The 14,265-nt window shown below is 39.2% G+C and overlaps 1 protein-coding gene across 1 annotated transcript in view; it reads left to right on the top strand.

The window, feature by feature from the left end:
• STK10 (serine/threonine kinase 10) overlaps nt 1-10,710 on the top strand; it is a 113,084-nt gene extending 102,374 nt beyond the window's left edge. Inside the window, exon 19 of the mRNA XM_036884685.2 lies at nt 8,312-10,710. Within this exon, the coding sequence (XP_036740580.2) occupies nt 8,312-8,452 (141 nt within the window). The 3' untranslated portion in view covers nt 8,453-10,710. The remainder of the gene's footprint in view (nt 1-8,311) is intronic.
• The last annotated feature ends 3,555 nt before the right edge of the window (nt 10,711-14,265 follow it).

Genomic DNA, 14,265 nt, shown 5'->3' with positions numbered 1-14,265 from the left:
TAAAGCAGGAATTAGTCTATTGCCCATGGGCCAAATCTGTATTTGTAAATAAAGTTTTACTGGAACACAGCCATGACCATTCATTTTGTCATCTGTACTGTCTCTGGCTGATTTTGCACTTTCAGTGGCAGTTAAGCAGTTGAAAGAGGTACCTAAAAATACAGAAAAAAGTCCTGCCTTAGGTTATAGGGAGGAATAGAAGAATATATGTGGTAGACAGATTGGAATAATGCTTAAAAGCACAGGCTTTGGAATAATATAGATGTGATAGAATCATGGTTCTCCTATGACTAGCTGTGAGACCCTAGGCAAGTTACTAAACCTCTCTGTGCTCAAAAAGTGGTAGCTATTATAATTAAATTGGTATTCTTATAACAGTGGTAAAAAATGGATGACCCACTGGCCCTACAATGGCTTCTAAATGCTCAAGTGAAATAGCAACTTTCATGTCTCTCACCTTCAGTCAAAAGCTAGGTCTCTTGCTCCAGTTGACCAAGTTGTGAATGCAAAGGAAAAGTTCTTCAAGAAAATGAAAACTGTAGGGGGAGGGGGAGGGGAAAACAGAGGGCAGAGTAGGAAAAGGCAGAAACCTCCTCCTACACACACTAAGGAAGCAACCACAGCAAATACACCTAACCCTGAAAATGACCTGAAGACTGCAGAACAGACGACCTACACCTGGTGAAGAAGAGAAGACCACACAGATCAGGGCAAAGTGGCAGAACCATGATCCATTGGGACTCCAGCCCTTCTACCATCCCAGCCAACAGGCAGGAGGAAGAGGAACAGAGTGGTGAGGGGACAGACACTCAGGAACTCATCCTGGAGATCTGCTCTGGGAATACAGTCCACATTGCATTGGGTTTTGGCAATTAGAGGGGCTAGTAACCATGAAAAGTTGGAGCACTCTAGGGAACTGAGACTCCTGCTACTTATGGAGGACAGGCATGCCCCGGCAGTCCCACTGGGACACAAAACAGAGGTGGCAGTTTGAAAGATTTCACAGCAGTGTTATGGGTGCCAGAGGGGCAAGGGTTGGACGGAGCTCTCTCCACAAGAGAAAGGGCACATGGACAACACCTCCCCAGCCCTCCCTTAATCCAGCAGTTTGGCATACTTGGGAGCCCCAAATGTTCCATCCCCCTTGCTAGTGGCTCAGCCCTGAGGTGCTTCGTCCCTGTGCACCTGCCCACCCTAGCAGCATCAGACTTTGCTACTTGGCAGGCATTGGGAGGCACCTGCCCCAGAGCTGCCATCATTGCAGGGCAGAGGGCAGACCCAGTCACAACAAGCCCAGAAAAAGCACCTCTACATGGCTCAGAAAGGCAGCCTTGCCCATAGCCCACCAATAGCAACTGGGGCTCCACTGCAAAGAAAAACCAGGCATTGGAGAGTAAAGAGTCTTGAGCTTATGGGTACCACAGGATGCTTTCTTCATAAAGCCATTACTCTCTAGGCAGGAAACATATCAGATCTGTCTCATACAAAGGAAGAAACAGAAATCCTGACAAAAGGAGGAGGCAGAGGAATATGTTCCAAACAAAAACTACAGCATAAGACACCTGAAAGAGGGGTAAATGAAATGGAGATCACCAATCTTCTTGATAAATATTTCAAAGTGAAAGTCACAAATATGTTCACTAATCTACAGAAAAGTATTGAAGATCTCAGAGAGCTGAAAAAGAATCACTCAGCTGAAGAATATAGTAACTGAAATGAAATATACAATGGAGGGAAAGAATAATAGATATTTGCATAACAGGGTGCCAAAAGGAGAGGAGAGACACAAAGGGATAGAAAGTCTCTGAGGAAATAATTTGTGAAAACTTCACCAATCTGGGGAAGGAAATAGACACCCAAGTCCTGGAAGCTCAGAGAGACCCTAACAAAAGGAACCTCAGGAAGATAACACCAATACATGTAATAATTAAAATGAAAAAGATGAAGGATAAAGAGAGGGCATTGAAAGCAGCTAGAGGTAAATTACTTACAATGGCAATCCCATAGGCCATCATCAGATTTCTCAGCAGGAACTTTACAGGCCAGAAGGGAGTGCTGCGAAATATGTAATGTATTGAAACAGAAGGGCCTTCCTCTATCTAGCAAGATCGTTGTTCAAATTTGAAGGAGAGATTTAAAACTTCCCAGATAAACAAAGGCTGAAGGAATTTACTACCACTAAACTAGCTATACAGGATATGTTAAAGGACTTCTGTAGATGGAAATCTTCTTAAGCCTACATTATTTTCACATTTTCACAGGTGAAAACCCACAGTAAAGGTAGTAGACCAATTACTTATCAAGCAAGTAGAAAGTTAAAACAAAAGTGGTAAAACCAACAATACACAAAATCAGTCAATGGATGCCCAGAAATGCAGATTATGACATTTACTACATAAAGTGTGGAGGAGAGAGAAGAAAAAAGTACTTTGGATTGTATTTGAAATACAGCAATCATCAACTTAATATAAGCTGTTACATAGTCAGGAAGTGATCTTAAGTAACCACAAACCTAAAGCCTATAATAGATTCACAAAAAATTTAACAAGCGGAATCTAATTACAACACTAAAGAAAACTACCAAACAAGAGAAGCATATCAAAGAGGAAGAAAGGAGCAGAGAGGAATTACAAATCAACCAGAAAACAATAAACAATAAAATGGCAATAAGTACCTTAAATGTAAATGGACTGAATGCAACAGTCAAAAGACATAGAGTAGCAAAATGGATAAACAAGACTCATCTATATGCTGCCTATAAGAGACTCATTTCAGACCCAGAGACATACACAGACTGAAAGTGAAGGGATGGAAAGAGATATTTCATGCAAATAAGAGGGAGAAAAAAGCAGGAGTAGCAGTACAAAATAGACTTAAAAACAAAGTAAGAAGAGACAAAGGACACTACATAATGATAAATGGATCAGTCCAACCAGAGTATATATCCATTATAAATATCTATGCACCCAACATAGCACCTAAATATGTAAAACAAACACTAACAAAATTAAAGAGGGAAATAAACTCTCCTAATATGAATGAGTTGCAGTCTAACACACCACTCATATCAATAGATCAACCAGACAAAATAAATAAGGAAACAGAGGCACTGAACAACACATTAGATCAGGTGGTCTTAACAATATCTACAGAACATTCCACCCAAAAGCAGCAGGATACACATTTTTCTCAAGTGCACATGGAACGTTCTCCAGAACAGATCACATACTATGCCACAAGAAGAGCCTCAATAAATTCAAAAACACTGAAATTATCAAGGAACTTCTCAGACTACAGTGGTATGAAACCAAAAATAAATTGGAGGCTAAACAACATGCTTCTAAATAGTTAATGTAGCAATGAACAAATTAAAACAGAACTCAAGCAGTACATGGAAACAAATGAAAACAAAAATACAACAGTCCAAAATTTGTGGGACACTGCAAAAACAGTTCTAAGAGTGAGTACATATCGATACAGTCATACCTCAAGAAAAAGAACAATCCAGAACAAATAGTGCAAACTCACAAGCTAGGAAAAGAACAAATGCAACCGAAAGTCAGTAGAACAAGGGACATAATAAATATGAAAGCAGAAATAAATGAAACAGAGAATAAAACAGGAAAAATCAATGAAACCAAGAGCTGGTTCTTTGAGAAAATACACAAAATAAACCCATGGCCAGACTTATCAAGAGAAATCAGAAATGAAAAAGGAGTAGTCACAACAGATACCACAGAAATAGAAAGAATTATTAGAGGATTCTATGAAAAATTATATGCCAATAAATTAGATAACCTACAAGAAATGGACAAGTTCCAGGAGAAATACAACCTTCCAAGATTGACCCAGTAAGAGACAGAAAATCTGAACAGACAAATTACCAGTAACCAAATTGAACTGATAATCAAAAACTCCCAAGCAACAAAAGTGCAGGACCAGATGGCTTCACATATGAATTATACCACACATTTTTAAAGAAGAGCTAATACTCATCCTTCTTAAAGTATTCCAAAAAGTAGAAGAGGGAATACTTCCAAACTCATTCTATGAGGCCAGCATCACTGTAAAACCAAAACTGAAGACACTCAAAAAAAGAAAATTTCAGAGCAGTATCCCTGATGAAAATAGATGAAAAATCCTCAACAAACAAAATATTAGCAAACCAAATTCAAAAATACATCAAAAAGATCATCCATCACAACAAAGTGGTATTTATTCCAGGGATGCAAGGATGGTACAACATTTGTAAATCAATCAACATCATACACCACATTAACAAAAAGAAGGATAAAAACCACATGATCATCTCAGTAGATCCTGAGAAGGCATTTGACAAAATTCAACAGCCATTCATGATACAAACGCTCAACAAAATGGATATAAATGGTACATACCTCAAAATAATAAAGTCCATATACAACAAACCCACAACTAACATCATACAATGGCTAAAACCTGAAAGCTTTTCCTCTAAGATGGGAAACAAGACAAGGATGTCCACTCTCACCACTTTTACTCAACATAGTACTGGAGGTCCTAGCCATGGCAGACAAGATAAAGAGAAAAGAGTCATCCATATTGGTAAGGAAGAAGTAGAACTGTCACTATTTGCAGATGACATGATATTATACATAGAAAACCCTGAAGACTCCACCAAAAAACTATTAGAACTAATTAACTGGATTCAGCAAAGTTGCAGGATACAAAATTAGTACATAGAAATCTGTTGTGTTTCTGTATAGTAACAGTGAAAAGAAATCAGGATAACAATCCCATTTACAATTGTATCAAAAATAATAAAATACCTAGGAATAAACCTAACCAAGCAGGTGTGAAAGACCAGTACTCTGAAAACTATAAGACACTCTTGAGAGAAAGTAAAGATGACACAAATAAATGGAAATCTATCCTGTGCTCATGGATAGGAAAAATAACTGTCCAAATGACCATCCTAAAATTCATATGGAACCACAAAAGACCCTGAATAGCCAAAGCAATCCTGAGAAAGAACAAAAAAGCTGGGATTACTATGGTCCCTGAATTCAAACTATACTACAAAACTACAGTAATCAAGACAGTATGATATTGTTACAAGAACAGACCCATAGAACAATGGAACATAATAGCCCAGATAAAAACTCCCACGTATATAGTCAATTAATATACAATCAAGGAGCCATGAATATACAACAGAGAAAGACAGTCTCTTCAATAACTGGTGTTGGGCAAACTGGACAGCTTTCTACGGGCAATCGAATGAAACTGGATTACTGTCTAACTCCATATACAAAAGTGAACTCAGAGTGGATTAAAGACCTAAATATAAGACATGAAACCATAAAATTCAGAAGAAAACATAGGCAAAAATCTCAGCATAAGCATGAGCAGTTTTTTCCTGGACACATTTCCCTCGGCAAGGCAAACAAAATTAAAAATGAACAAATAGGGCTATATCAAACTAAAAAGCTTTTGTACAGCAAAGGACACCATCAACAGAACAAAAAGGCAACCTACAGTATGGGAGAATATATTTATAAATGACTTATCTGATAGGGGTTAACATCCAAAATACATAAAGAGCTCACATACTTCAACACCAAAAGAACAAATAACCCAATTAAAAATGGGCAGAGGACCTGAACAGACATTTCTCCAAAGAAGAAATACAGATAGCCAACAGGCACATGAAAAGATGCTCCACATTGGTAATCATCAGGGAAATGCAAATCAAATCCACAATGAGCTATCACCTCACACCAGTTAGAATGGCCAGTATCAAGAAGGAACAAGTGTTGATAAGGATGTGAAGAGGGAACCCTCCTCCACTGTTGTTGGAATGTAAACTGATGCAGCTGCTATGGAAAGCAGTATGGAGGTTCCTCAAAAAACTAAGAATAGAAATACCATTCGACCCAGTAATTCCACTTCTAGGAATTTACCCAAAGAAAACAAAATCTATGACTTGAAAAGATATATGCATTCCTATGTTTATTGCCACATTATTTACAATAGCCAAGATATGGAAGCAACCAAAATGTCCATTAGTAGATGAATGGATAAAAAAAATGTGGTACATATACACAGTATAACATTATATAGCCATAGAAAAGAAAGAAATCCTGCCATTTGTGACAATATGGATGGACCTAGAGGGTATTATGCTAAGTGAAATAAGCCAGACGGAGGAAGAAAAATACCATATGATTTCACTTATTTGTGGAATCTAAAAGCAAAACAAAATAGAATGCACAAACAGCAGTAGACTTATGGACACTGAGAAGTGACTGGTGGTTACCATAGGGGAGGGTTTGGGGAATAAATTCTCAATTATAATTAAGCTGGTTACGAGTATGGTAGTAGAGCATGGGGAATATAGCTAGTGATTCTGTAACATCTTCCTATGTTGACAGGTGATAACTATGCTAGTGGGGGTTAGGATTTAATAATATGGGTAACCGTTGAACTTACTGTGTTGTATATGTGAAGCCAATATAAAATTGTATATCAATGATACTTTAATTTAAAAAATTATAAAATAAAACCAACCAAAAAAAAATGAGAAGTGCTACTCCAATGAACACACAAATGATAAAGCAAAGCAGCCTTACTGCTGATATGGAGGTTTTAGTGGTCTGCCTAAAAGATCAAACTAGCCACATATTAAGCCTAATCCAGAATAAGTCCCTAACTCTCTTCAATTCTGTAAAGGCTAAGAGAGGTGAGGAAGCTGCAGAAGACAAATTTGAAGCTAGCAAAGGCAGTTCATGAGGTTTAAGGAAGTCATTTGCATAACATAAAAGTGTGAAGTAAAGCACTAAAGTGGTGGTATCAAAGCTGCATGAGGTTATCCGTAAGACCTAGCTAAGGCGGCTACACTAACAGGGTGTCAGTGTAGATGAAACAGCCTTATATTGAAGACCATACCATGTAGGACTTTAATAGCTATAGAGAAGTCCATGCCTGGCTTCTAAGGACAGACTGACTCTTGTTGGGGACTAATGCAGCAGATGACTTTAAGTTGAAGCCATAGCTCACTTACCATTCTGAAAATCCTGTGCCTTTAATCATTATGCTAAATGTATTCTGCCTGTGCTCTATAAATGGAAAAACAAAGCCTGGATGGCAGCACATTTGTTTATAACATGGTTTACTGAATATTTTAAACCCACTGTTGAGACCTACTGCTCAGAATAAGATTCCTTTCAAAATATTACTGCTCATTGATAATGCACATGGTCACCAAGAGCTCTGATGGAGGTGTACAATGAGATTACACAACATCCATTCTGCAGCCCATGGATCAAGGAGTGTAACTCTGATATTCAAATCTTATTATTTAACATTTCACAGGATGCAGTGCACTTAGCATAGTGCCTGACCTATATGAAGTACTAAGTAATCATGACCCATTAGTTTTAAATTTAAACCTTTTAATAGCCCTGCTAGGTAGGTAGTGATATTGCCATTTTATACATGAGGAAACAGAGAAGAAAGGTAAGATGCAAAGGCCACACTACTGGTAATAAAGCTGAATTCTGTCTGATTGTAAAAGCTCATGTTTTTCCCATTCTGCTTTTTTTCTTATTTGATACTTATTATTAGAGATCATCAAGAAATTTTTCTCTAGGATCCAACTTGTCTAGATAAATTTGTGTGTGCCCAAGGGAAGCTCTCACATTGCTTGTCAATTAGACTCTGAGTTACCTGATTTTCTGAGGTGCCTACAAAATGCACTAATCTCAATGTACAGCTTCATGAATTTTGACATGTGTATACTCTGTCAGAAGCACCTGATGTAATTTTACAACATACAGGAACCTGTGTTCTACACAAATTTTCAGAATCAGAATTTCAGGGGGTGGCTTGAAGGCACATGTAGTTGGAAAAAAACTCCCTGGGTGATTTGTGGGACAATGTGCTCATTAAGAGTACTAACATCTCTGCTACCCTCCACTGTTAAATCTCGCTTCATTTTCTACCTTGGGTTCTCCACTTTCCTGTTTTCCTGCTAGCCGTTTTGCATCTGTACTCCCCCCTCCCCCACAACATACTGTCAAGTTTGGCATTTCCCCAAACTAGCCCTTGGCCCATAGGAATCCCCCGTATGGCTGTGGCAGGAGGGAGGAGGAGGTGGTAGTCAGATTTTGGGTGATGGGCTGGGGAAAGGAAAGAGGGAAGATGAAGTTACCCAAGCACTAAGGCCTGGAAGGGAAATTTCCAGACAAGGACACTTTTGTGGGGGTCCTGAGGTTGAGAGGCCTGTGCCCCATAAAATCTGAGTGAGCTCTATCTGCTCCTTCTGTCCTAGGCTCTGGAAGAAGATCTGAACCAGAAGAAGCGGGAGCAGGAAATGTTCTTCAAACTGAATGAGGAGACAGAAGGCCCGAACCCCACCACCCCAAACAAGGCCACCAAGTTCTTCCCTTACAGTTCTGCGGATGCTTCTTAACAATCACCTGGGGCCGGGGCTGGCAGGTTGGTGGGCCTCCAGGGCTCCCCCACATTCTCTGTGAACAAGTAACTCAGGACCCTCTTTCCTCTTGCTTCCATGCCAGCTTGGACAACCCCCCTTGGATAACAGCCCCTTCCTTGTGCCACTCCAGCTGTGCCTGACAGACCCACCCCAGTGTTTCTGACTTATCACTCAGTCAGTGGAGGGTGAGGTTTTATTATGTGTCCTCTGATCATAATGAATGTTCTCTCTGAGCTGCAGAACCTCCTGGCTGTTGGTGGGCTCAGGGTCCAAGAAGAATGGGTGTGCTGTGGCCTCAAGGCCCCTCCTGTTTGCTAAAACATCAGTTTTGCTATTTGTGGGCACAAAGTGGTCTTGCTGAAGTTAGTCAGGTCATGAGCTTGTTCATGTTGTAATTTTTGGTGGCTTTTCAGTCATTTCTTGCAGTGTCAGACAAGAATCTTGGTTCCTAATAGCCATTTCAGTTCTCAGTGGAGCCTGGCCTGCAGCTAGTTGCTCAGGGGGTGCCCTCCTTCCACCAGTTAGTTTTCTTCTGAGTCAAGTCTGGGTTTACAATCGTGAAATGTGGAAAAACCTGAACTGTTCATTCTGCTGGTCCTGGGTGTTTGTGCCATCTTGGTCCTGTCCCCTCTTCCTGCACCCACACAGGGCTTGGCCCCCTGGCACTACCCAGGCTTGCCTCTGCTCTGGGTCTCTTGTGCCAGAACATGTTCACTGTCTGAGCCTGAGCCACTGAGCATGTTAGGTGAAGCCGTTGGTATGGAGGATGTTGGGCATTGGCACAGGATGGCACACGTTGGACTGCTGCTCTGCCTTTTGGTCCCCACATGGGATTTCAGGGATAAATGCCTCACCACACAATTCCACATCCTGTCTGCAGGTGATCAGGGAAGGCTGTTTTCCTCTGCCCTGTGCTCCTCCTAGTTCAGGAGTCTAGCATTACACTTTAGACTGAGGCTGATAGCCACTGGGCATTCTATTTAGGAAGAAGTATCAGGGAGAACATTACGCTTTCTGCTCCCGAGGACACAGCTTAAGCAAAGCTTCTGTATCTCAGATGGAATCCTAGGCCTTCAGGTTACTCAAAGAGGGCCTCTCACAGATTCTGATCTCCACAGGTTGCACAGTATAGATTACAAAGAAACTTTTTTCCCCACCTTGATTTCTTATTTGAAACAAATATAAATGAATTGCTTCTTCAGGAAGACATCTGCATTAAAACAGAAAACTGAAGGTGATTTTGAGAAATCATATGGACATACTGAGTCTGGGTACTATTTTGCTTGTAATAGAGTGGTTAGCACATCCCAGGAGGACTTTCTCCATCTTCACTCCTAAAGGTTAAGGTTCCTAAAGCAACTCTGTGGAAGTTTTCTTGGCACTGGTTATAACCAAATCTTGGGAAGAGAGGGTATCTAGTCAACAGGAGAAGAGACTTAGGGTTCCCAAGACTTACATGTGCTGTAAAGATGCTCGGGGGGCTGTGGGAAAGCAGTGGCCCTCTCAAGTTAATGAGCAATCAGCTTGCCTGCTTCAGTATTTGACTGAGATGGGACAGTTTTCAAGTCTCACACTGATGAGAAAATGAAACTATTGTCCCCTTTTACTCTTTTTGGTGCACAGGTGCTGGGAAAACATGAACTAACAGCAGCATAAATACACAACATAGACCCAGTTCTACCAGGTGAGGCCAGCACTTGCAAATGGCCAGGCTGGACTGACTTGGGCTTTGTCCATAGTATTGCCTTTGCAGCCTGGGGTATGAGAAGGAGTATTAGGTGAAATGCTGCTGTATTAGGTGTATTAGGTGAAAGTCACTGATCATTTCCTTGTTTGGTTTGTCATTCACACTGAAATCTTGTTCAAGTAGTTGCTGCTTTCCTGCTCAGTGTTGCCCAAGCTCAAACTCCCCTGCCCTTTCTGGATGGGGACTGATTGGGGTCTCTCAGCCTCATGATTGAGCCAATGTGCAATGCCTCACTGAGAAGGCCCATGCAGTATTCTTCATGCCCTGTGCTAATGTTTCCTTTGTATGGAAAAATGGAACTATTTCCCATTTTCTGTCAAATTTTGGCAGAGTAAATATAACTAACTTATATTTTCCCTTTGTGAAAGACAGAAGTTATTTTTATGTAGTTTCCAAACTTTATACAAAACTTTTGTAAAATGTTCTCTGCAAAGTTAACTGCAAAAATGTAAATATGCTTCTAATAAAATAACAAGGTGGGAAACTATTTGCATTTTGGGTTGTTCTCTTGGACTGGAGTGGGAATAGCAAGGCAGACTAATCACATTTGGGGGCAAGAAAGGGTTTTACTGTTTTGTGAGTACACTGGTGCCTTCCAGGTCATACCTCAGGTCAAACTTAGGGGTGGATTTCTGTTTTGAAAGAAGTAGTATATGTGTGTACTACATTTAACATTCTTGTTTAACAACAAACATTTGACTCTCAAGAGTTTTCACATGTTAACTTACTGAATCCTATTGACAACATGTGAGGAAGACATTGTCATTCCCACTTAATAGATGAGAAGACAGGGTCGGACCAAACCTCATGACATTGGTAAATGAAGCCTACAGAATTCAAACTTAGACCAGCAGTGCTGACTACACCACTCCTCCTTTCCCACTCCCAACTGCCACTGCACTCAGCAAGAGTCACATAGACACTTAGTCACTAGCCATCTCTGTTTATTAAAAAGGATTATAGGCAGTGATCAATTGGGATTTATTCTGGGGATGCAAAGATGGCTTATCATCTGCAAATCACTCATGATGAACCACTTTAACAAAATGCTGGCTAAAAATCACATGATCATTTCAATAGGTCCAGAAAAAGCACTTGACAAAATTCAATCCATTCATGATAAATGCTCCCAACAAAGCAGGTATAGAAGGAATGCACCTCAACATAAAAAAGGCCATATATGATAAACTCACAGCTAACATCACACTCAATAATGAAAAGCCGAAAGCTTTCCTCTAAGATCAGGAACAAGACAAGGATGCTCACTCATGCCTCTCTTATTTAACATAGTATTGGAAGACTTAGTCAGAGCAATTATACAAGAAAAAGAAATAAGACGTCCAAATCTGAAAGAACAAAACTGTCATTATTTTGCAGGTGACATTATATATAAAAAGCCCTGAAGACTTCACCAAAAGGCTGTTAGAAATTCAGTGAAGTTACAGGATACAAAAATCATATAAACATCTGTGTTTCTACACACTACTAACAAACAGAGAAATTAACACAACTCCATTTATAATTGCATCAAAAGGAATAAAATACCTTGGAATAAATTTAACCAAGGAAGTGAGAGACCTGTACACTGAACTCCATAAGACACTGATGAAAGAAACTGAAAAAGACAAATAAATTCAAAGATATTCTATGCTCATAGATTGGACACATTAATATTGTCAAACTGTCTATTACTCAAAGGAATTTACAGATCGAATTAAACCCATACATGTATGCTCAATTAGTTTACAACAAAGGACCCAAAAATATAGAACAGAAAAAGGACAGTCTCTTTCAGTAAATGGTGTTGGTAAACTGGACAGACACAAATAAAAGAATAAAACTGGACTATCTTAACACTATACACAAAATTAACTCAAAATGGTCTAAAGACTTGGATAAAACCTGAAACCATTAAACTCCTAAAGGAAAACAGTAAGCTCTTTGACATTGATCTTGGTGATTTTTTGGTTCTGACTCCAAAAGCAAAATAAACAAGTGAGACTAAAAAGTATCTGCACAACAAATTATCAACACAATGAAAGGCAACCTACTGAACTGAATGGAAGAAAATATTTGCATATCATATATTTGATAAGGGGTTAAAATCCAAAATATATGAAGAACTCAAAACCGAAAAGCAAAAGACAATCCAATTAAAAAATAGGCAGAGGATCTGAATAGACTTTTTCCAAATAAAACATACAGATGTTCAAGTACAAAAATAGATGGTCAATATCACTAATCAGGGAAATGCAAATCAAAACCAAAAAGAGATTACCTTATACCTGTTAGAATGGCTGTTACCAAAAAGACAAGAAATAACTGGTGTTGGCAAGGATGTGGAGAAAAGGGAACCCTTGTGTACCACTGATGGGAATGTTACTGATGCAACCACTGTGAAAAATGTTATGGAGTTTTTTTTTTTTTAATGTTTCCATCTTTATTTTTTTTTAAATTTTTTAGTTAAGGTATGATTAATATACACTCTTAAGAAGGTTTCACATGAAAAAACAATGTGGTTACTACATTTTACCCATATTATCAAGTCCCCACCCATACCCCAATGCAGTCACTGTCCCTCAGTGTAGTAAGATGCCACAGATTCACTATTTGCCTTCTCTGGGCTACACTGTTTTCCCTGTGATCCCCCACACCATATGTACTAAACATAATACCCCTCAATCCCCTTCTCCCTCCCTCCCCACCTGCCCTCCCATTTTCCAAATCCAGTCCTTTCACATATAGCCCAAGGACTTCTTGGGAGATCACAGACTTGCAAATCTGGCATTTAGGATACTGTGGATAAAATAAAAGTTCCTGTGGCCAGAATTCCCACCTGACCTTGGTTGGCTAGCTCACTACACACGTGTGGGCAATATGTCATTATTGACTCTACATAAAGAGCTCTGCCCAGTGCTCTGGGCGACACGGTGGCATAGCTGCAAGGCTGCAGGAGAGCAGAGCAGAAGCTGGAGTGGTGGGAGCACCGAGGACAGAGGCCCAGAGGATGCTGTGCAGCCAAGAGGCCCAGAGGACGGCTGTGCAGGCAGAGGGGCCCAGAGGCAGAGACCGGCTTGCTGCATGCAGACTCACTCTGAGTGAACAGGATTTTAGTGACTGACCTGCCACTGTGGAAATAAAGTTGGGTATAACCCTTTCACCCCAAGAACATTCTACTGTCATTTCTTTGGTCACACTGAATCCATAGTGAACTTGCCCAGGGCTGAAACCCATTGGCAAGACAGATACCAAGGCCCTTTCTGCAGTCACCATAGTGATCCAGAGTAACCATCTTTAACTTGTTGCTTGTGTACCCCCAAAAGAATTTTGAAACATTATGTAATTACTTATTTCTTAAAATATCTAAAAATTTTCAGCCTAAATTTAAATAGTTGAAAAGAATGTAATTTTCAGTATATTAGAAATATGGACATTTAAAAATAAAACTGTTGCATTACTCTTCTCAATGAAATTTAAACAGCAGTTTTATACTGTCATTCTTTAAAAATATACATGAATAAGCTGTTTTTTAATAGGAAATTTTATATTTCTTTTTTTCTCCCTGGACTCGTATTTCCATTCCATTTCCTCCAAAGAATTTGTTTGAAAATCTTATTGCTCACCTTATATTTCTCTTCTGCATGTTGTATTATAATTTTTATTTTCTCTGATTGCAGGCTTGAAATAATAGTAAAAAACCCTTCTGCATTAAATTATCATTATAATTGTTATTAAACGTAACTGGTCACACAGTAAATACATTAACATTTTGATAAAGAGTGCTTAAACATAAACAGAATTTTGTTAGAACTACTTTAAATCACTGAATAATTAAAAAATAATTTGTATACCATGCATAAATATTACTTGTTCGTTGCTAGAATGAAACAGAATTCAGCCTAAAATTCATTTCTAGGTCATATTTTTATATATGTCAGTACTGAGGAGACTTGTTTGTATAAGAATGAAAGTTGTCTCACAGCACTACTATGCAACTTCTTGGATTCTTTCCAGGTTGTTATGTCATAACTTACATAGTGAT

Source organism: Manis pentadactyla, chromosome 2, assembly GCF_030020395.1.
Source record: "Manis pentadactyla isolate mManPen7 chromosome 2, mManPen7.hap1, whole genome shotgun sequence".
Lineage (NCBI taxonomy): Eukaryota > Metazoa > Chordata > Mammalia > Pholidota > Manidae > Manis > Manis pentadactyla.
This window is presented reverse-complemented; position numbering and strand designations above follow the sequence as displayed.